This window comes from Cydia splendana, chromosome 8 (genome assembly GCF_910591565.1).
Source record: "Cydia splendana chromosome 8, ilCydSple1.2, whole genome shotgun sequence".
Taxonomy (NCBI): domain Eukaryota; kingdom Metazoa; phylum Arthropoda; class Insecta; order Lepidoptera; family Tortricidae; genus Cydia; species Cydia splendana.
The window spans coordinates 19,785,354-19,809,480 of NC_085967.1; the positions used below are offsets into that span (position 1 = coordinate 19,785,354).

General features: G+C 37.2%; 2 protein-coding genes across 4 annotated transcripts; one reads left to right on the plus strand and one right to left on the minus strand.

Annotated features, from left to right (window-relative positions):
* Window positions 1-1,468: 1,468 nt before the first annotated feature.
* Window positions 1,469-7,413, minus strand: LOC134792994 (uncharacterized). 3 transcript variants are annotated; one of them, XM_063764496.1, is made up of 4 exons: window positions 5,814-7,413; window positions 5,032-5,100; window positions 4,361-4,448; window positions 1,469-2,258 (listed from the first exon to the last, which is right to left on the minus strand). In XM_063764496.1, exons 1-4 carry the CDS (start codon window positions 7,401-7,403, stop codon window positions 2,071-2,073), a joined length of 1,935 nt encoding a protein of 644 aa, XP_063620566.1. In that variant the 5' UTR covers window positions 7,404-7,413; the 3' UTR covers window positions 1,469-2,070. The 3 variants fall into 3 exon arrangements, with proteins under 3 accessions (XP_063620566.1, XP_063620565.1, XP_063620567.1); XM_063764495.1 differs by having other exon boundaries at window positions 5,032-5,106; XM_063764497.1 differs by having other exon boundaries at window positions 5,032-5,096; window positions 5,810-7,413.
* Window positions 7,414-11,451: 4,038 nt separating this feature from the next.
* Window positions 11,452-23,839, plus strand: LOC134793020 (dnaJ homolog subfamily C member 1). Its single transcript, XM_063764545.1, has 8 exons — window positions 11,452-11,683; window positions 11,854-12,002; window positions 12,594-12,765; window positions 14,492-14,718; window positions 16,473-16,635; window positions 17,201-17,425; window positions 18,262-18,411; window positions 23,263-23,839. Exons 1-8 carry the CDS (start codon window positions 11,552-11,554, stop codon window positions 23,392-23,394), a joined length of 1,350 nt encoding a protein of 449 aa, XP_063620615.1. The 5' UTR covers window positions 11,452-11,551; the 3' UTR covers window positions 23,395-23,839.
* The last annotated feature ends 288 nt before the right edge of the window (window positions 23,840-24,127 follow it).

The following is a 24,127-nucleotide window of genomic DNA, read 5'->3' on the forward strand; positions in this document are numbered from 1 at the left end:
AAACAATACATATATATGTATGTGGTCCAAATAATCTATACGAAAATACTTGTACCTACAGCCGGCGCCGCGCCGTCTACGCCGTAGCTCGTAGACGCCGTAGCGAGTGCTACGACATCTGATAAGTGACCTCATTTTATTCTGTGACATTCAATTTCGCTTTCTCATTTATTCTTAACATCGCCCAGAAACATGTGATCATAAATAGGCCTATACTCTCTATCTTTAGGTATTTAAATAAAAGTAAACAAAATCTACCCTCAAATGGCTACGTAAGCCATTTGAGGGTAGATGAAAACATTACATGATCAAATAATGTAGGTTCAAGTCAGGTCGTACAGTGACTGATCCAGGTGGTTTTGCATTTGGTTGGTTAACCAATAAAATGTTATAACTACCCGAAAATGTACAAATTGTTTGTTTAAAATTTAAATACCTAAAGAGCAATGGGCTACTTTTGGCAGTTTTAGCAAACCTCTGTCCTGACTGTCCTAGAACTTTTTTATCATCATTTATCATCTCATTTATTCGTGATAAACTATAACATACACAAGTAAAGAAATAACAAAGAAAGTTACACATAAAAATAAATAAATAGTTTACCACGAAATGGTCCCGCCTCAGCATAAATGCTAACCCAAAAGTCAGCGCTGATCTTCCGGTGAGACCATTTTTGTGGGTCACGAACGCAGCTGTACGACACGGCCCCATCATAAAAATTAACGCGACTTTGCGGCGGAGAGTGGACGGCTGGACGGGCAATCAGCGCCATCTGCCGGTGAGATGTCAAGGTAACATAAGGCCATGTCGAACAACTAGCAGCTTATTAGCAGGACTGAGCAGAATCGACAGCATTTTTATTTATTTTTTATTTAATCTTTATTGCACATAAGAAAACACACTGTACAAAAGGCGAACTTAATGCCATAAGGCATTCTCTACCAGTCAACCTTTAGGCAAAGCAGATAAGTTGTAGGCGGTGCAAAAATATGTGGTATACTTTGATGATACAATTACGTACCTGTACGAACACAAAGACATAAACACATATAAATATATACAAATATATATATAATATAGTTACAAATACATATACATACACATACATATGAATTCAGATGAACTTACAAAGCAGAAACACTAAGATTTTCCAGTACTTTTTACATTTTTGACAGGACTTATAAAACAACTTTTTATTTTCAAATTGTCAAACACTGGGCGACTTGATTTTGGGGTTATTGGGTTCAACTCTTAAATTTTGATCATATTCACTGCCATCTTCGAGTTCTGTATTTCCCGCGATATAGGATACGCTTGTAGCGCGTAGCTCGCGTTGGTAGTGAATGTGTTAATATGAAATAAAAAGATTTTTCTTTGAATTAACCTTTTATTAAAGTCATCAAATACGCAACCACGCATTTTTAAAAGTAGGTAGGTGGAAAGTAGAAACCTTTTACACACACATACACTACATATACATTTACTTATACATATACTCTTTTTATACAGCACGGAGAGCAATGATGATATTGATCATAAAATTGAAGATTTTATACATATTATCATAAACATTGACTCTTCTATTCTTGCAATCAAAATAATTGACTTAACTTACCCTTTGTTTTATCAAAGAGAATTGGATATAGAGGCGGATTGTCAAAGTGATTTTTGTAGCCACAGTAAATTTACTGCCATCTTCCGACAACTGATTAACATTTTATTTTATTTTATTATACCGTCGGGTGACAAGGAAAAGTCACTAACTAACATCATTGAAATTATTGGACAATAAACCGTGTTACAAGTGTAATAAAGTGCATTGTTACTTTAATTTTTTGATAGTACTTAGTGAGTTTTGCTTGTCACCCGACGATACGTTTTTACGCTACAGTTATTACTCAAGCTGATGATGAAACACATATGTAAGAGCGAGAGGCATCACACATTAATTAGATACAGTTGAAATATTGCCTACTATGTAGTAATAAACCAAAAACCAGCTCTTTATAACATTAAAACCTTTGATAAATTTTACCCCACGATCAAAGTAACCCCGTTTTACGAACACAGTTAGGTATTAACTAAATTATCTTCAGGCTTAAAGTTACTATTCGCCAATCGCTCCAACAACATAGCGATATTCGACAGCGCCGAAGCCTGCGTTTCCATGGCTATGGTGGCGCGTTCTTGCAGCTTCTCTTGCCGATTTACGGTTGATAGGATCGCTTCTAGCAGCTGCGTTTGCGTAACGGAGGTATCTGCATAAATATAATTTGTCAAAGGACTGTCTCATTTCAATCATAGATAGATATAATCATACTATCTTTGTCTTACAGTACTAGCACCCAAAAGAAAAGGATGAGTATAGTTTTCCTGGTTCTTACTGACTGACAAATTGGTTTGACCAACTATAAGTAATATATCAGATGGTTGGCGGATTGGGGCTAGGCGAAAAAAAGTAAGATTATGGCGTCACAACCCATACTATTGCGATATATCGTCGGGTGACAAGCAAAAGTCACTAACTAACACCATTGAAATTATTGGTCAATAAACCTTGTTACAAGTGTAATAAAGTGCATTGTTACTTTAATTTTTTGATAGTACTTAGTGACTTTCGCTTGTCACACGACGATATGTAAGTGTCAAAATTTGTAGCCACAAGCCATACTATTGCGATATATGTCAGTGTCAAATTTTACTGTCATATACCATACTATAGGTATAGGTGGACTGACGACCTGGTTAAGGTCGCAGGAGTCCGCTGGATGCGGGTGGCGCAAGACCGGTCATTGTGGCACTCTTTGGGGGAGGCCTATGTCCAGCAGTGGACGTCCTCTTGCTGATATGATGATGATGATGATGATGATGATGATGTTACCATACTATTGCGAAATACAGTCGCCATCAGATATATCGGACCGGCCGACGTAGTCACAAATATTTGAACACGCCTCTAGTGCGTGTTCAAATATTTTTGAGCACCTTGACCGCTAGGTACATATGTACATACATAATGTAATTTTGGTGTATTTTTATTTTATGTTCAAAAAATCAAAATCAAAATATATTTATTTCCTTAAAAACTTTTCACAATATGACAATAAGGCAGAGACTTCCTATTAGGTAAAGAAATACCTGTATCAGGAAATGTTGGGGTCAATAATGCTAAATTTATGAATCTGAACGAAGTATCTTGGCATCCCGCAGCTGTAAACTTATACCTAGTGTTTATCTGAATAAAGAATTACTTACTATATACAGACTGTAATCGTTAAGTGTAGCCAGGCGCTAATTCCGTAAATATAACAGATATCAGAAAACTTCAAATTGATATCGAAAGTGCGTTACCCAATGAGTAAAATTACATTAATAACTTTTTTAATAAAAATTAAAAATATTAAGTTTAAACGCTGCCATACATTTAGTACGACGATTCACCCCTCAAAGAACGTCGGTGTCGTAAGAGATAAAACTGCTTGAGATTCATTATTTGCGATAATTAACTGTAATAAAATAATAAAACTACCGTAAAAAAAAACAATTCATGAATCATTTGATAACGGTGTAATGACTAGACCGTATAAACTAGTCTTTCAACGAACGGCGTAATAAATGTATGGGAGGGTTTGAAGTTAATGTTTGGGATATTTCTGCTTTTATTTAAATAAGTTATTAATGTAATTTTACTCATTTGGGTAACGCACTTTCGATATCAATTTGAAGTTTTCTGATATCTGTTATATTTACGGAATTATCGCCTGGCTACACTTAACGATTACACCCTGTATGCGCAACGGAGGCCTATTTGAACATGACAAAGGACTATGCGTCAAAATTGCCCCAAAACCAACAGAGTTGAGAGTTAGGTCATTAGATAGGTATTTTTCTGTACTTACTTCATTTCGTTCTATGGGCACCAAGCGGAATTACATTACAGAACTGAGAATTTGGTATATTAGTCAAAATGTCGTCACCCTTATTACCTAGGGCCTAGGCAATAGAGTCCACCGCCGGGCGAGCGCGGCAAATCATTCGGTGTGCTCGCCCGGCGGTGCAGCAATTAATTTACTTACTTGGACTCTATTGCCTAGGTAATAAGGGTGACGACATTTTGGCTAAAATACCAATATCTCAGTTTTGCAATGGAATTCCGATTGGTGCCCATAGAAAAAAAATGAAATACATAGAAATACCTATCTAATGAGTAATGACCTTACTCTCATTTCTGTTGGCGTTGGGTCCAGGCTCCATACAAAGTTGCCCATGGTCCTTTATCTTATTCTCTTCTTTATCTATTATAGAATGTGAATAAAGTCACTATCAGATTAATGTGTATTTATAACGATTTGTTTATTACCGTTTTCAAGTTGATTTTCATTGATTTGCAAATAGGTGCCGCTCTGACCGCTCGATAGCGGATCTACCTCTGTACCGTTGTTAGAAACCTGCGGATAAAATAAAACAATAATTAAGAGCTAACTTAAGCAAGACGTATAAAAGTTTGAATTAAGTACCGTCATCCGGGGTGAATAGGGATGGCTGGGGTGAATAGGGACAAAACTTACAATGTGATTTACCTTACAATATCTTCAAAAATACCCAATCAAATTGTATCATTCGATGGAAAATAATACTACATTTTGTATGATACAATTTGTGTGGGAATAGGGTATTAAACTGTATATAAAATAAATTAATTGACACCATGCATAAAATAAAGCACCAGCTAATTATTAGAAAAACACAGAGAGGAGTTATTTTTAAACACAAGTTCTATTTAATAAATCGGATAGAAATATAAAAAGTATGTGAGTTGACCGTGACGTCACGATGTAATGTTTCATATAAATTCCATATTAGCAAATCGTTTTGACAGTTTTAAAAAAGTAACTGATTTGACTAGTAGGAAAATACGCTATTATAGACGAAATTGTCAGGTAAATCACATTTTAAGTTTTATCCCTATTCACCCCAGCCATACCTATTCACCTCGGTTGACGGTACACACAAATATTGTAGTGCACTCACTTTGGTGTTCCTTTTCCCTGTCGATTGTTTTTTGTTGACCGCGCGTTTTTTTGGAGCGAGTTTGCCTGTCTGCATCTGTAAATAAATGATAAGTAAAGGTATAAAAACACCAGTTCACTTCACAATTTATGTTCGCGTATTTATTTATAAATACCCCAATATGGGTGAAACATTTATATGTATTAAAATTGAAATATATATTGCCTTAATTTGTTTGTACTTGTAAGCATGAAAGTATGTGCTAGTAAAGACTATGCTATGATTCAATGCTGCAATTGACACACCTTTTTTTAGTTATTCATACGTTGCCAGGGAGGTTTTGGGATTATACTGAGCAACTTTTACTATGGGACCAACCCCGAAATCGCGAAAAAAGAATTTGGCTGTTTCATACATTTTGGCTGGTCCATTTACTCCATTTTCAATAGGAGGGTAAATTTATTTTCGTCGTTTCTAATTTAATATGTTATTGTTTTGAACTGGTTCTAATCGCGCTCACACACGACTTTCACTCATTTCAAATGCACCAATCAGCGTGAGCGATCTTCAAGGTCGTATCAAAATAAGATCAAAACCGTAACAAAAAAAAAATAAGAAATAAAAATCTGAATCAGGCTTCAGGGGCCTTACCATGATGTCCTAATTGCGATTCTGTTTAGGACCTAAACTGAATTGCTAAGGGACGGAGTTATGCGAATTATATAGCTCCGTCCTTTAGCAATTCAGTTTAGGACATCATGGTAAGGCCCCAGGTTACTTATTAACTTGTATTTTTAACTTACCGGGGCGTAATCCGAATCGGAAGATAAATCCTCTTTTCTTTTTAGTTTTAATTTACGGCCTCTGGATGATCTTGGAACGTAGTCAATGTTCACCATCGTATTTATTGGCGTATAATCTATCGAAGCATCTTCACATGCCATATCCTCTTGAAAATCGACAGGTGATAGTTTTAATTCCATTTTATCTTCAGGTATTTCATCATAATGCTGTTTAGTTTCGGATAAGCTGTCAGTGTTTTGCTTTTCTTCTTTAGCGTTTTTTTTCTCTATATAATTGCTTGAAATGTCGTCGTCGTAGTTATCGTCACTATATTGGTCACTAAATTCTATTTCTGTTTTCACTTGAATTGATATTTCTTGTGCTTCCGCTTCACGCTTTTCAAAGTCTTCAACCACATCTTCAATTGTTTCATTATAACCAGGCAATTGTTTCAATACTTCTTCTGGATTAAATGGCTTTATTCCAGTTTTTTCAAAACCTTCTAATACTGTATCAGTTGCATTAGCAATGATATTTTGTGTCATTTCAAAGAAACTTTGTTTCGGGATTGTGTATTGACTGCTGTCTATTTTTACCTGAGGAAGTATACTACTCCATGTCTTTTGAATCAGTTGCGATAGGTTGTAGAGAGGTTGCGTCAAGTTACTGGAGTTATCTGGCAAGAATACAAAATGTATATCTTGTTCTTTGCACATTTCAAGTATATCTTTAGTAATACGCGACGAAAAGAAACCGCCTATTAAGCACTTTTTGCCTGATTTTCCTTCATAGTAAGGGACAATGATAGATTTGAACCAATCTTCGAAAATACTTGTATTCAGCCGTTTTCGTTCTTCATGTAAATGCTTGGACATTATAGATCTTCTTGGAGTTTTCTCATAACAAGGTTTCTCTTTATACGAAATGAGAGGAACTAAGACCTCTCCTGCGGCTGAAGCTGCCAGCATTACAAGCATATTGTTTATTTTCAAGTTTTCTTTTATTTTATTATCATCAACTTCATCTATAATTAAAATATCATTAAAGCAAACGATATTTTGCGGATCCAGATCATTGATCAACATTTTCAGTTCATGAAAATAACTGAGAACAGCTTCAGCTGTGACTGCGCCGTTATCGTTAATGTGTTGAATGACTTTCTGTGATATAGTATCTTCTTGTCTTTTTATCAATTTCATCATAAGTTCTTGTCCTGGTAAATTATTCTCTAATTTCCTTTTAGTAATCACCGGACGTCTGTCCAGATAAAATTTTATGAGCAATCTTAAATCCCAAAACTGTAGATGGTATTGCCACGGTGCGCAAGCATGTATGTATTTTATAATATGTTCTTCTCTCTCTAAAGTAAAAGCTTTTCGTCCGCCAGATTCATTAGTTCTATTATAATGGATGCGGCCATATAAACACGATTTGGTAATGTTATATTTCCTTGCAATACTACACAAGGAGCCTTCACCATTACGAAACTCTTTATATGCCTTCTTCATTATTTCTGGGTCATATTTTCTATATTGCCTGGACCCAGGCTTTGGTTTATAATTACGCACCATAGTTGGATTTAATAGTGTGAATCTGCAAAGCAAAACCATGTGGATCTAATTCTAATAGCCATGTACACGATAAAGAACTAACGGCATTCAATTATGAATGTAAATTGATGATAAAAAAATATGAAGAATTGTTTCGGAATTTACAATGTATGCTCTTTCAAATGATACTCCACTTGACCTAAAGGATCGCTATCAATTGACGTACTGTTGCTATTGCTATCACTATTGCACGCGCATAATTATATGCAGCAAATACGCACAGTGACATTGACAACCTGCATTATGGGCGGGACAGCAATAAGTATAACTATACGCGTGTAATAGAGATAGCAACAGGCGAGTCAATGTACGAAAATCTATCTGAAAAGCGTCTCTATTTTAGTAACTAGACTTCGAAATTTTGCCCCCTCTGCATATTGGGAATTTCAAGAGTTAATTTTTTCAATGTGAGTGGGTTAGCGTTGTTCATGACCGTTCTAAATTTCAAATTGATAGCTTAAGTGGTACTCGAGATATTTTAGCGATGTGACTGATGGACGGACGGACGGAGTCGTACCAAAGGGCTTTTATTGGGCATTTCTCAGGAGGGCCATTTTTACGTGTCCGGGGCAATAAATGATTGAATTTACTGTTCAATAAATCTGAATTAATTTAGGCATGATCTTCAGCCTATATTCTGTCTGGGACACTATCAAATTATTTATTTATTATTTATATAATACAAGAAAAAAAAAATCAAATGCCAAAAATGATGTTCGGTGGGAGTGTCCCGCATCCAGATTTTATGAAACAAAAAATTATTACTCAAGATGGGGCATTAGATCGGAGTTATTATGGGTATTCACGCATAAGGTATTAGTTAAGTTATCATATTCTTTTTATCACAATAATGTGTTTGCTCAACTCATTGAATAAAACCAAATTTACGATGTGTCCCGGGCTAGTGCCTGATTTCGGTGTAATTTGCAAAACATGTCGGTACTCCTTCAAAGTTGTAAACCAGGAACTCAGTGTCTCAAACATAGTATGCTTTAGTTGTGCCTTAACCGTTGAATAGAGGTACAGTCACAGTATAATAAAGTGATTTTTTAAAGGTTTCACCGTCCTTCGGTGGGTTTGGTTCTATGTTTTTTGAGATCGGTGGTGCAATTTACTCCGAAAGTTTTAGTGCATTTATCGTTATGCAAGTGATTAAGAAATCCTCGAAAGTACGTAAATCCATCATTATTACATCTCCTCTGTATCACTCATGTTATTTCTGTAATTGTTAAAAAGCTATTAATTTTGACATCGCTGGTGTTGATTTCCTTGGATTCGGTGGTTTTTTTGACCACCGATATCAAAAAAGTGATCACTGAATTCAAATCCTGCTTTGTAAACTAGTTTGTTGTACTAATTTATCACACCTAAAAAGTGCAAGATACGTTGTATAAACGTAAAATTATGTTTGTAAGTAAATTAAGTCATAATAGGTACAAAAAATCACTAGTGTAGGTACAAACCAGACGTGTGTTGAAACTTGTAGACCAAATGTTTCTTTCTCTGTCTTGATATTCTCTTCAAACTAAAGCAGTAAATTATATTAATTGTCCTCTGTATCACCTGAGGCCCTACACCTCGATACCTTTAAACGTGTCAGCCATGTTAAATTAATACAGTCAATTAGATCCCACTTCTTTTACAATAACTTGTGTATGTAAGTACTATGCAAGGTGCACCCAAGGGACAGGATGTTCAGAACAAGGGATTAAAAATAAAGTGGCCTTCTAATGTCGAGATCGCTTCAAAAGCACTGAGCGTACCTTACTGATCGATATTTCTAAAGGATAGCCATAGACACAAATTTAACATAGCAAATGTTTTGACAATCCTCAATGTCTAAATATAGGAGTTACAAATTAGCTCAAGTGCTAATTTGTAACTCCTATCTCCAGCACCCTCAAATTATTAACAGGTAATTAGATCTTCAAGCATTAGTCGACCACTTCAAATAGTTTTAAATTGATGGAGTTCACGTTTTAAAACTCTGTTATACAAAAATACTAGTTTTCCGTATTGCATCACATTGCTTTATAAGTGCATTAAATATTTTTTGAGCATTGAACACCACTCAAAACTTTCTTGTTTATCGGGTGTAGGTAACATAAGTTTTTTTTTATGCGTGTGTGGTAGGATTGTGTGAAACAAACATCTTCTCCTTTATGGCACTAATGTGTGGTCGACATGTCTGAAACTCGTTCCAGGACCATACATAGCCCATCACCCTATTATATGAGGACAGTCAAATAGTGTGGGATATCTTCTAGAGATGTTGTTTTACGAGCCGTAATTAGGTTATTTTAAAATCTTGGGTCTATATCTATTAAATTTATGTAAGCTTTCGAGATCATTAGCCTTGTTACATCGCTTATAATCAAATAAGAATGAAAAATATGATTAAAATGTAATATGATTGAGATATAAAATTGAAATGTGACCTTTGTGTATGCATTATTGAATTCGGTGACGCCAATTGATTTCAGTGCCTGCACATGATTTCGGTGTTTTTTAAATTTCAAATATCTTAAAAACCATAAGGTTCTAATGGAGGCCTCCACTACCAATATTTTTTTATATTAAGGCTAGATTTTAGGAAATAAATTCGCATATCAAATATGTTAAAAAAAAAATTTGGCACCGAAGTCAGGCACCGAAGGTCATCTCTGAGAAACGCCCTATTGCACCTTTTTGGTACGAAACCCTAAAAATCGGACGCTTGTCTAATAAAACGGTGTGCAATTTTATTTCCGGCAGACGGTGACTTGATGGCCCCCCATGAAAAGCGACATCTAGGATGGTTCAAGGGCAACACCGTGGGCCATAAACTTCCATAGACCGTATTATTATTTAAACAACATCTTCGTTGCTGCATCTGCCGAATATTCGGTAATTATTCGGTATTCGGCAAATTTTTCAATGTTCGTATCAGGCCGAATAGTTCGGTTCGAACTGCCGAATATTTACCGAATAAACAAATAATTTTTAAGGGCGTTAGCTAGCAGGCACGGGTGCACTTCGCGGCCAGGCATGAGACAGTTCCGTTTCTTTTCATATTTTCATAAACATTCCTGTCCTGGCTGGTCCAGAGGGGAAGGGTCGAAAACATGTACGGAGTGCAGATCGCTGATCTGTATGAACTTGTTTTCAGCGTTTTAGGCAGTTTTAGCCTAACCGAATATTCGGCCGAATATTTGTATTCGGCAAAGTCCATATTCGACTTTAAAACAATGTCTATGGTAGGTAATCCTAAGTGCTTGTTTTGATCACATTTAGGTATATTAATACAAGAATAGGAACTCGCATCTAACACTGGGGGAACGATGATCAAATGAATAAAGACAATGTACAGCGATCTGCTAAATTGCGCTTATGCACTTTTGCGGCTGGGTGTACCTATTGATTTTGTCATAAAAAATGATGTCTGCTTTCAAACTTAACTATAAAACACTCGTAACATCAAGTAATATGCTTATAACGAATGATATCGCGATAGCATTCTATATTAAACCTATAATAACGACAATCTCTATTAACCCCATTCTCCGTTTCAATGTACCTACCCCATGTTTTATATTCGCCCCATTTTACGAATTGGGTTGTAAATTAGAACTTGAATCTTACCGTGAATATTTTGGGTTATAATTAAACTACTTACGTGCATAAATCCACTAAAAGCCCACAATATTAGCAACTAACAAGTTACAAGTACCATTTGACATCACTGACATTAGACAGTAAACAATAAAATTATCATTTTATTCTTAGCTAACTTCATGTCAGTCAAGGGATACCCCAACAAAAAAAGACCAGAGTATTTTGGTGATTTATAATTTACAAATTGGAAACAATAGCTTTTCTTATTTTATTTTTTTTCATTTATTATTTTATGATGAGATCTAAGCCTCAAGTAATATTGTTTACTTCATACTGTACTTCAGAAAATAAAAAAATAACTTTTTTCCGCTTTTTTTATTTGTCATCAGTATCACGCATAGCAGGCAACACTTCTCCAGTCATCATCACTTCCATATCACTTCAGCCAAGAGCCAGCACAGCTGGACTGGCGAAATGTCAATTTTTTAACAAAGTTTCTTCTAAAATAATGCAAATTTTATAAATTAATTCCTTGTTAATTATATTCGTGCGTGATGCGGCTGTGTGCGTTCCTGTTATTGTCGCTGGCTTTGGGCGCCGCGGCCTGGGACGATGGCGATTTGGAAGTGTTCGACGTGGTGGAAGAAGTGAATCAGAATTTCTACGAGTTGCTCGGAGTTACACAGGTAATGTTGTCGGCGTAAACCTTATCAATGTTGTGTTTAAGGCCACACTCAGCTGAAAAAAATTGTGTAGCTATATGAGATTCTTATCATCAATTTATTCACAATTATATTACTATACTTACTACCATATGCCTGTTGCTGTTTTTTTACTAAAACAAGCTTTATGACAGGAAGCTACATCGTCGGAAATCAAGTCAGCGTTCAAGAAGCTGACACTCAAACTACACCCGGACAAGAATGATGCTCCAGACGCAGATGTCCAGTTCAGGAACCTGGTGTCCGTACACAACATACTCAAGGACCCTGGAAAGAGAGAAAAGTATGTATGGCAGTAGTTGTTTAAGTTGTTGTGCACAAAAAAAATAAATTGTCCTTGCAAGGGGCAGAGTAGTTAGTTTCCGTAGTTTAGGGACTTTAGGGCTATCTTATTATCACTCACTACACCTTATAAAACCAGAATTACTTATGTATGTTCGCGATAAACTCGAAAACTACTTAACGGATTTATATTTATCAATCAATCAATCAATCAATTCTTGAGGAAGCTTTAGGTGTTATAATTTCTTAAGGTTTTTGTTTAACCTGTGCGAAGCTGGGGCGGGTCGCTAGTATTAGTGTAAAACCAAAACACACACTCATGTTATGACTGGAATGGAGTTCCTTAATGGGATGGTTGGCGGATGGGGGCTAGGCGAAAAAAAGTGTAAGATTTTGCCGTCACAGCCCATACAATTGAGAAAGTAGGAGAATGAAAATAAAGATGAGGATGACGGACACTGACCTGAAAAACATGAACATAACTGAACATAAATGAACACAAATGAACATAACTGAACATGAACACATCACCACCCTTTCTTAATTCACATCACAACTTTGATTCTGTGCCTGAAACTAACTTTCCTTTCAGGTACAACGAGGTCCTCAAGAATGGTTTGCCAAACTGGCGTTCAGCAATATACTATTACCGCCACGTCCGTAAGATGGGGCTGGCCGAGGGCTCATTCATCCTGTTTGTCATCATCACCTTTGGGCAGTATGCTGTTGGCTGGGCGGCTTATGCTGAGAAAAGATTCACTGCGGTAAGTCATCAGTAGCTTATACAGTGTTATACAGTGTAGTAACAGTGGACTGACGCCTTTGATGTTTACGTAAATGCCGACACCCCACAGGAACACAGTAGGGTTGTCAGACTTGGGGGGGCGTCCTGGTAGAATGTTCGCGATCCCAGGACGCCTCCCCAAACGGCACATTGTGGGAAACGCCGGTGTGGGTTTAGTGGGTAGGCTCCTCCCCTCTTTTCACAATTGAAAAGAGCTAGGAAAACTTGTCAGACTTTTACACAACTGCCCAAGACTTATTGACTTACTATAAGACACGCTAGCCCTGTAAGTAGTACCGAGCTACTAACAATGGCGATGTATGCAGCTTGACTTTTTGTCCTATAAGTTTCAAAAACTCATTGATACAAGACAAGGTTCCGAAGCTTGGCTTTGTACAACTAAAATACAAATGTAATACATAGTTATTATTACATTACTTATGTATTACTTATCTATCTCGCTGCTAAAACTCATTTGTGCAACTAAAATGTAATTTCTGATGTAAATCACAGAAATAAACAATATTTTATTTTAACCCTTATCTTGGCAAGGCTCAAAACATTTTTTTACTTTTTCGTCACCTATTGAGCATACTAGACTATTAAAAAATAAGGGAAAAAATCCAGGATTTTCCAGTTTCGGAAAATCATATGTATCATATTTGATACAATGCCAATCTCTCGACAAAATAGTTACCTACTTTTTAGAAGAAAAATGTGGATTTTAATAAAAATAAAACATGTAATGCAACAGAAATTATCATTTATTGCTAATTAAACGCAATCTAAAGCATCAGATGACTATTACACCTGTAAAAATTAATTATATCTACGAATACCTGATCACATGGGCGGAAAATTTGAACCCGTAAAGTTTCAAAAAAGTCGTCAGCAATAAGTTGAGTAAAGTATGAAAAGTAAACAAACTTAAAAGTAAAAAAAAATATTTTTTTTACTTTGGGGGCATTTTATGCCATACACATATTCTTCCGTGCTACGGGCTACGGCGTAGCAATAATGCTACAGCGTACGAATATACAGTTAAATAACATCTAGCACTTTAAAAAAATCAAAGTTGAATAACTAAATAATAAGACAACTAATATTAAATACTTGAAACATGTTTTGTAACCCCACAAATAGAAAAAAACTTAAAAAACATGTAAAACTATTTTGACGACAACTTGGCAATGTATTAAATGTAATACAGTCCCTTCGATATGTACATTTCTGAGTTCTTGGCAATGCATCAAATATAATACATAACAGTTTCATGTAAGGTTCTATGTATTAAATGTTTTTAAATTCATACGCATTGTAAATATGTATGCACTAACAGATAGTAAATGCATCAAAATGTAGATTATGGAAAAATATATACTAATCTAAGAAATAAATGCAAAACTTCCAGTGCGAACCGAACTCTGTTGTTTCCGTGGCGCCATATTGATTATTACTAATTAATTTACAAAGACACTTCTGTCCATTATTTTTTTCTATAATAAAGGAGGGTAGCTTGACATAATAATGGCAGAATTATTTTGTTAGGTAATAAAGTGGACTTGCTAGATTTTTTAAAGTTCCATGTATCACGGGTGTTACAATGCCAAGATAAGTGTTAATTTTAATTTTTTTTTATATAAAAATATTTGATGAATTTCAAGTAATTAATTTTATGTATCAAGGGTTGACCATTTTGTCCCCAGGAGCAAATCCTAAACAGCAGAGGCAAGAAGCACTCTAAGAAATCCGGTTTCGACACCGGCCTGGCCGAGATCCTGGACCAACTGCCCAAACCCAGCATCAAGGACACCCTGCCCTTCCAAATACCGAGGCTGATCTGGTGGAGCATAGTGGGTATACCGCGAGGGATCATGGAGTTGAGAAGACAGATGAAGGAACGGGAGGAAGAAGCTAGGAGGCAGATGAAGAGGTAAGCATTAAATATTTATCAAGCTTATATTTAAGATACAAGACAAGACACCCTGCCCTTCCAAATACCGAGGTTGGTATGGTGGAGCATAGTGGGTATACCACGAGGGATCATGGTGTTGAGAAGACAGATGAAAGAACGGGAGGAAGAGGCTAGGAGGCAGAAGAAGAGGTAAGAATTAAATATTTATCAAGCTTATATTTAAGATACAACATAGGGTATAAGGGCAGGGGCCCTTCCAAATACCGAGGTTGGTATGGTGGAGCATAGTGGGTATACCGCGAGGTATATCATGGAGTTGAGAAGACATGAAGGAACGGGAGGAAGAAGCTAAGAGGCAGAAAAAGAGGTATGCATTATGCATTATACTTAAATTAGCAAACTTTTGTAAAATTTGGTCCCTTTCTAACAAACACATATGTCGAAATGGCAGATAAGGACAAACAATTGGGTATTAAAGTATTGTTAGACTTGATAAGTGTATATGAATAACGCTTTAAATATTTAGCAAGGTTGTATTTGTCCTTTCACTTTTTATAGATGATGAAAACTAGATTTATGTAACATTGAATACAGTTTATTACGCAAATAAGAAACAAATAACAGTTGGGAAAATATTACAATTTTATCTGCGATTTCTACATAATGGAATGAAAAACGTTTTAAAAAGTGTATCTTTTAGTAATTTAGCAACAATGTACCTAATTGTAATGTATGATAAAATAATACCTGGGCATTTTCACTTAACTGTGTACTATTAACAGCCGGTTAGCAATCGTTACAAAACTGACGGTCAATGTCAAATCCCATACATTTTGTCAGGAATGTAACGGTTAGACGTTACTAAAACACGACTTAAATCGCGCTTTAATGTACAAGTTAGAATTTAAATGCCCACCTAGCGGAATTAACTAAGGCACAGATTTTTGAACTGGTGGTAATTTTAAATTTATTAATGCATTGTAAAATTACTAAATTAAAAACTTGTTTTCTTGTAGATCTCTTCTTCTAAGTCGGTCCCTCACTGCTGAGGATCGTGACTCCGCTTACTAATTTTTCCTATGGCAGCTCTCCACTTCTCCCTGTCGGTTGCTTTGTGGAAAGCGTTGCTTAGTGTGATGTCCATCTGGGCGGATATTTGGTCACACCATCTCGTTGGACTTGGTCCTCTAGGCCGTCTGCCGTCCACCTTTCCCATCACCACAAGTCTCTCCAAGTTGTCAGGGTCTCTGCGAGCTATGTGACCGAAGTATCTCAGTACTCGTTGAAGACAGATGGTGGATAGTCTAGGTTCCTTTTCCAATTTGAGCTGCGCTAATATGGATACATTAGTGCGGCGTGCCGTCCTGGGTATTCGGAGCATGCGCCGCCGTTTCAGTGTCCAGGTTTCCGCCCCGTAGAGAAATATGGGAAAGACAAGGGTCCTAACTATTCTGGTTTTGGTTTTGTTGAGAATATTCCTGTCTTTCCATATTCTTTGCAGCAGCCATTGCCGATTTTGCCATACCGGTTCTTCGTCTGATTTCGGCCTCAGATCCGCCCCTGTTGCTCAGAACAGCGCCTAGGTATGTGAACTCTTCATCCTCCTGTAGGTAAGCATGTCTATTTCCCGGGAAGTTTAAATAATCACCATAAATACAAATTTGGAAAAATGGTCTCTCGTATTTTTCCCCCAGGCTTTACCTGTAAGATAAGTATTAACTTTTTTTTCCGACCTTGTACTACTTTCTATAACTCTGGATTTTGCTAAACAGGGAGGTAGAAGAAAAGGCGAGAGCGGAGCGCGACGCGGCCGCCATGGAGGAGGCCAAGGCTAAGGGCGCGCGCAAACGGCGCGGCTTCGTGCCCCCAGAACGGGAGTGTCTATTAGACCCCGTGGCGGCTGAGGATGATACCCCTGTGCCGGAACCCGTCAAGGTTAGTAGCTTAGTACCATGGCCCACACTGTTAACTAACCACTACTACAAAAAGCATAAGGTCCACCGATGGACAGTTAAGAGCTGTTAGTACCTATAAACTGAAATAAATGTCATATACTAAGAAAAATTTACCAAGGCCTCCAGTGCCCCAGGCTGGAATCGAACCAGCGTCCTCTGCTATCGCGGCAGGTGCCTGTTACCTAACCTAAATTAAAAACTTAAAGACTGTACCTTTAGCTATTTAAATAAAAGTAAACAAACAATTTGTACATTTTTGGGTAGTAATAACATTTATTAATAATATTTATCCAACCAAATACAAAATCGCCTGGATCAGTCACTGAACGACCTGATTATAACCTACATTATTTGATCATGTAATGTTTTCAGCTACCATCAACTGGCTTAAGGAGCCATTTGAGGGTAGATTTTGTTTACCTTTATTTAAATACCTAAAGATACTGAGTATAGATTGGCAAATAAAATGATACCAGGAATAGCAAACAAAAATTGTCACGAGTATATTTTAGGGTGTCCTTTATGCTTAATTTTTTTTTGCCCAGGCGCCAGTGATAACCGGCGGTCTCTGGACGGACGACGACCTCGCCGAGCTCATAAGATTAGTAAAGAAGCACCCCGGGGGCTCCGCTGCACGCTGGGAGAGCATCGCGGACGCCATGGGGCGCTCCGTGCCCGAGGTGACGCACATGGCGGCCAAGCTCAAGGACAACTGCTACAAGATACCGGGCCAGGAGCCCGAGCCGCTGCCGGTTGAAGTGCCCAAGAAGGTAAATCATGTGACGTTGGAACTGGAATCTATCACTTTGTGAGGCTTAAATCTTTCGCTTTGTGAGTCTTAAATCTTTCACTTTGTGAGGCTTAAATCTTTCGCTTTGTGAGTCTTAAATCTTTCACTTTGTGAGGCTTAAATCTTTCACTTTGTGAGGCTTCAATCTTTCACTTTGTGAGGCTTAAATATTTCACTTTGTAAGGCTTCGGAGAACTTTTCAAAATGGAATCTTTAGAAATCTTTCAGAAGTTAGTGAGAATTTACCCAACCTTTTGCAACTTTCACAGCATTTGTACTATTAACAGGCTTTCGGGTAGACTTATAAAGTTTTTTAAACGCCACCGAAGGGATCGTTGATTGTAAGTCTACAGTGTACGGGTTTTGCACTACTTATTCAGATCTATTTTGATTGCAATCGATGTAATGAGTACTAAATTCAAAATAGAAGCCGCTTGTTTAAGTCTAATTATTTACTAAACCTAAAATCGTCATGTAAAAATTATTTGTTTACATAATAAGTCAAGGTATAACAATTTATTTACGTTTGATCCATCGCCCACACTGTTAACTGTCCATTGGTGGACCTTATTACAAAAGGCATAAGTTCCACCGATGGATAGTTGACCTTTTGGACGCCAATGACGGATATACCCGCACCGTAGGTCCAACGCCAAAGACGGATTAGTCCGTCACAGGCCACAGAGCCACATAGACCTACGTGCATAGACAGTAAGTTCAATTTCAGTTTTGACACTTCGTCACGTGGCGTCTTGAGTGACAACTTTTGTGTTTGGCACGGCGTCGAAAAGGTTAAGCGTGTTGCTGTGTTCGTAGGTGAAGACACGTAAAACAGAAGAAGTGAGCAGCGGCAACTGGTCGCAGCAACAGCAGAAGGCGTTGGAGGCAGCTTTAGCCAAGCATCCTAAAGGCGGCGCTGGCGACCGCTGGCAGAAGATCGCGGCCGCCGTGCCCGGCAAGACCAAGGTACCTACTCTATCCTTCTTTCATTGCTGTGGGTCATATTTGAAGTAAGACAGAAGGAGTTGGAAGCAGCTTTAGCCAACCATCCCAAAGGCGGCGCTGGCGACCGCTGGCAGAAGATCGCGGCCGCTGTGCCTGGCAAGACCAAGGTACCTACTCTATCCTTCTTTCATTGCTGTGGGTCATAGTTGAAGTAAGACAGAAGGAGTTGGAAGCCGCTTTAGCCAAGCATCCCAAAGGCGGTGCTGGCGACCACTGGCAGAAGATCGCAGCCGCCGTGCCCGGCAAAACCAAGGTACTCTCTCCTTCTTCCATTGCTAAGGGTCATAGTTGAAGTAAGACAAAAGGAGTTGGAAGCCGCTTTAGCCAAGCATCCTAAAGACGGCGCTGGCGACCGCTGGCAGAAGATCGCGGCCGCTGTGCCTGGCAAGACCAAGGTACTCTCTCCTTCTTCCATTGTTAAGGGTCATAGTTGAAGTAAGACAGAAGGAGTTGGAAGCAGCTTTAGCCAAGCATCCTAAAGGCGGTGCTGGCGACCGCTGGCAGAAGATCGCGGCCGCCGTGCCCGGCAAAACCAAGGTACTCTTTCCTTCTTCCATTGCTGTGGGTCATAGTTGAAGTAAGACAGAAGGAGTTGGAAGCCGCTTTAGCCAAGCATCCCAAAGGCGGTGCTGGCGACCGCTGGCAGAAGATCGCGGCCGCTGTGCCTGGCAAGATCAAGGTACTCTTCTTCTTCCATTTTTCAAGGTGTCATAAATAAAATAAAACCGGGCAAGTGCGAGTCGGACTCGCGCACGAAGGGTTCCGTACCATAATGCAAAAAAGAAAACGGAAAAAAATGCAAAAAGAAAACGGTCACCCATCCAAGTACTGACCACGCCCGACGTTGCTTAACTTTGGTCAAAAATCACGTTTGCTGTATGGGAGCCCCACTTAAATCTTTATTTTATTCTGTTTTTAGTATTTGTTGTTATAGCGGCAACAGAAATACATCATCTGTGAAAATTTCAACTGTCTAGCTATCACGGTTCGTGAGATACAGCCTGGTGACAGACAGACGGATGGACGGACGGACAGCGAAGTCTTAGTAATAGGGTCCCGTTTTACCCTTTGGGTACGGAATCCTAAAAAGAGAAGGAGCGGTGGTCACAGCAGAAGGTATTAGAAGCTCTCGCCAAGCATCCTAAAGGCGGCGCTGGCGACCGGTGACAGAAGATCGCATTCGCAGCCGCCGTGCCTGGCAAGACCATATAGTCTGTACGCTCTCTATAGGTTCATTAAAGGGCAGTTAATGATAATCATAATCATAATATCGTTTATTGCTATATATCGTTAAGGCTGTTGGTATGTACTACAGCGTGATAAAGCGTTTTTACTAGTCGTATAATAATATATTTATGAGGGTGGCCTCGATGGAAACATCTAAATAAACGAAAATTGTATGAGCATTTTACCTACAATGGCACCCGCGTGCGTGCGCCCGCTCCGTTCACCCGGAGCTAGCGGACGCCCTAAAAGCTTCTCCCCCTTATTCATAAACGTTTACTAAGATTGACAAGCCGATAATAATCGTTTGTCACTTTCCAACGTATTGGTATGATGGAAAGGGACAAACGATTATTATCGGCTTGTCAACTTTAGTAAACGTTTATGAATAAGGGGGTCTGTCTGTAAATGATTTCTTTTATGCCTGATGTACCGTAATAAATTTTCTTTTCCTAATTTTCTCTTAGGGATCGCACCAGACCATACGTGTAAATCGACAAAATCTTATTTAACTGACTAAATCTCTATACACGGAAATTTGTAATCACTTAACAGATTACCACACATTACTCTTGTCAGATATAGCGTCGTTTTAGTAGCGATAATATTACTCCATTGCATTCATAAATAAAATTATATAGACTTTATGTAGCTACTCGTATATTGTATTGCCAGATATCCAACCGCTACATCTTCACCTTCATACGTTTTCAATGGTCTAATTACAAAACATCTGTTTAAACTTAAACGTACAGTCATTTTAAATATGTACATTCATTTAGTTAAGACAGCTTATTACCATGAAACTAATAAATCGTACACAACATTTTTTAAGTTATTCAAACTCAAGACTTATGTGTGTGACTTAAAGTTTAAATTCTTATGCAAGATTTATTATATTGAAGTAGAGATCTATACGTGGACAATTAACAAAGTTATGACGTCACGTATTGGAATCAAATCGTTCGTGACGACAATTAGCAATTAGTCACAGATTTTCAAACTAGGAGCCGGTTTTCGATAATGTTTTCGCACAATGTACCTAACTGACATTTCAATTTAGTCTCAAGTGCTTATCTTATTGAAAAGTCAAAACGTTTTAAGAAGATAAGCACTCATCAAGACGATATTCTAACAAGTCTAAAATCAATGAGGTTGCATTGTTTTAATACAAAGTTCCTATAGTCTCCATCACCAAAACTTTTTAAGAAAATAAGCAATTATTAAGACGATATTCTCGCTGAAATCAATGAGGTTGCATTGTTTTAACACAAAGTTCCAATAGTCTCCATCACCAGATCAGTTTGACTTACCAAATTTTAGTTCAATATGCAACCGCAATGTGGGTCAAATTTGTGTTGAATGCTCTCATTGTACAATATCTATCATCCTTTTTTTTACTCAATCAATTGAGCCACGAAATGGTTTACAAACAGAAATGAAAGTGTATCTAAAGCGTTCGGCGTGACTGCACACCAATTGACTAAATATTATGTAATTTAAAATTTGTAGTTGTCTATGAAAATGGACCTTAAGTCACCTTTTATTAGGGTCTCTTTTGTGTCTCACAGTTGGATGATGTGTAAAGAGTTAAAATTTTCTTGTGTTTTTTTTTTAATTCTACAAGACAAGACAAGACAAGACAAATTATTTATTTGTAAACATAGGTAACAGTGTTGTATAGGTACAAAAAGTATTTGAGAACGCTATGTTTCGCCGACAGGCATACAAATTAGAAATTAGGTATACACATACCAATTAAATTACATTACATTATTTTACATTACATTATTACAAGCAAATATACTTAACTAAAGAAATTAATCAATTATACAATAACTTAATCATAATTGCGCGTATTACAAATTCATAATTATTTATTAAAATCTATTCATATTTTTATGTCAATAAGTCATGCATATATACAATACTTCTATTCACCAATTACTTACAAGCTAATTTAAAGTGTCACCAAGAAACTCTGGCAACGAATAATAGCACTTAGAAATTAATAAATTATTCAAGTCATTTTTAAACAAGTGCAATGGTTTCATTCTTAGAGCTATAGGAATTTTGTTAAAGATCTTGCTCGCCAGACAAAACACACTTTTCCGCATTAATGCAGTACGAGAAAATACTGTACAAAGCACGGTAGGTATCTCTGTTAAATATCTGTGACACTTGTTTAAATAAATGCAGATTTGTTTTTACAAAAACAGCAGTTTCAAATATGAAGAGGCACGGTAGAGTCAACAGATTAAGTTTTTTAAAATACGGAACACAGCTGTCTAATTGATGCAGACCACACATTGATCTTATACATCGTTTTTGTGCTTTAAATACGATCTCCCTGTTGGTTGAATTCCCCCAATATATAAGACCATAGCGGAGGGTTGACCCAACGTAACCATGATATGCGGCAATTACTGCTTCAATGTTTACTATCTTCGATAATCTGTAGAGAGCGTATGCATATTTACTTAGCTTTGTACAAATTTTCTCCGTATGTGGTTTCCAAGACAACTTGCTATCAATAGTTAGTCCCAAAAATTTAGTTTCTTCAACCGGTTCAATAGTAAGTCCTTGATAATTACAATTTATAGGCAACATGGGTGTGTTTTGTCGAAAGTGCATTATTTTAGTTTTATTAATATTTATTGTCAGATTATTAACAGTAAGCCATCGTATTATATCATTTATAGTATCATTAATTTCCATTTCATAATTATTAATATTTTTACATTCAATTATAACTGTACTGTCGTCTGCAAATAAGACCATAGGGTGCTTGACATGTTTAGGGAGATCGTTGATGTAGAGTAGAAATAACAGTGGCCCTAATACGCTACCTTGAGGCACACCATACCTCAACATACGCACATCCGATTTGTATGACCTTTCCTCTTTCGTTTTCAAACATATTTGAGTCAGTTCCGTAGTCTGCTCTCTGTTACTTAAATATGATTGTAAAAGATCCCAAACATTTCCGCGGATACCATATGCGTCTAGCTTTTTTAGAAGTGTCGAATGGTTCACATAGTCAAACGCTTTACTTAAATCCATAAAAAATCTTTACTTCGTGTTCGTGTTATATGGTTGCGCTTGTTTCGTATGCGATAGAAACGAATGTACTGTCTACTATTCGTACGAATACATTATATGTCTGTTGCAAGTATGTATCTGAATATGCTACGATGCCGCGTTCACTTCCTCAACATTGCCTAGCTTGATGAAACATGTTAGCCAGACCAAGAAAAGTCATCAGCAGCGATTTTGATAGCCCACGCGGTGCAAGTGTTATTTATACGTCATCATTTCATAGAAGTTTGACGTTTAAAATAATACTTGCACTGAATGGGCCATCAAAATCGCTGCAGACTTTTCTTAGTCCAACTCTATTTGGTATGGAGATTATTAGAGTTTTAGGAAAGGACATCAGGATACTTTTTTATTATGAAAATCATCCTTTAATGGGGGTCGGAATCTATTATAGATGTGGTATATGGACATACTAGTTTTATGCAGACGAAGATTTTTACAAAATTTTAATTTAATGCATTAATTAATTTTGTTTTATCTTATTTTCAGGAGGAATGTATGCAGAGGTGTAAATATCTATCAGAAACGTTAAGAAAGCAGAAACAGAAAGAAGAAGAGGATAGACTAAGAGAAGAGAACGGAGAGCAGAGCGACACGGAGGGACAGAACGAGGAGTCATAACGAATTAGGTTTTGGAAATTGATCTCTTTACCATTGACTTAAGTGTCATTATGGAGCGGCAGGATTCTAATCCAATTATAGGACGGCAATAATAGTTTGTTGGATTGTTAATTGCCGATGTTAGAATCGGTTATTTTAGGGACTTACAAGAATGTTATACATAAAACAAAACCACGTGATTTATTCGAAATATGCCTCATAGGCATACAAGGTTTGGCATACTATTAACCTAATATTTTTCAGTCTTGTAATACTGCCTAATATTCTTTTTTTTTTTCCTTATTCAATAAAAAAAAGTAATACCATAGTAGTACAGTCGCCATCAGATATATCGGAGCGGTCAAGGTGCTCATCAATATCTGAACACGCACTCTAACGCGTTGACAATAGAGGCGTGTTCAGATATTTGTGAGCGCCTTGGCTGCTCCGATATATCTGATGGCGACTGTACATTACGATACAAATGCGAAAAGTAGGAATTTTGCCACGAGTGGCGATAAATTAAAACACGATCGAAGGGAGTGTTTTAAATCGACACGAGTTGCGTATTACCTTTTCGCACATGTATTGTACAACTTTTTGCAGTACATATGGCCCGTACAAATTTTCGACATACGTCCATAAGTACTGTTGAAATTATTATACATTAAATCATAACTTTTAATAAGACATTTTTGTGTCAATGACATTGTCATTAGCTGAATTACCTAGTCGTATGGTTTTGTTGGTTTAC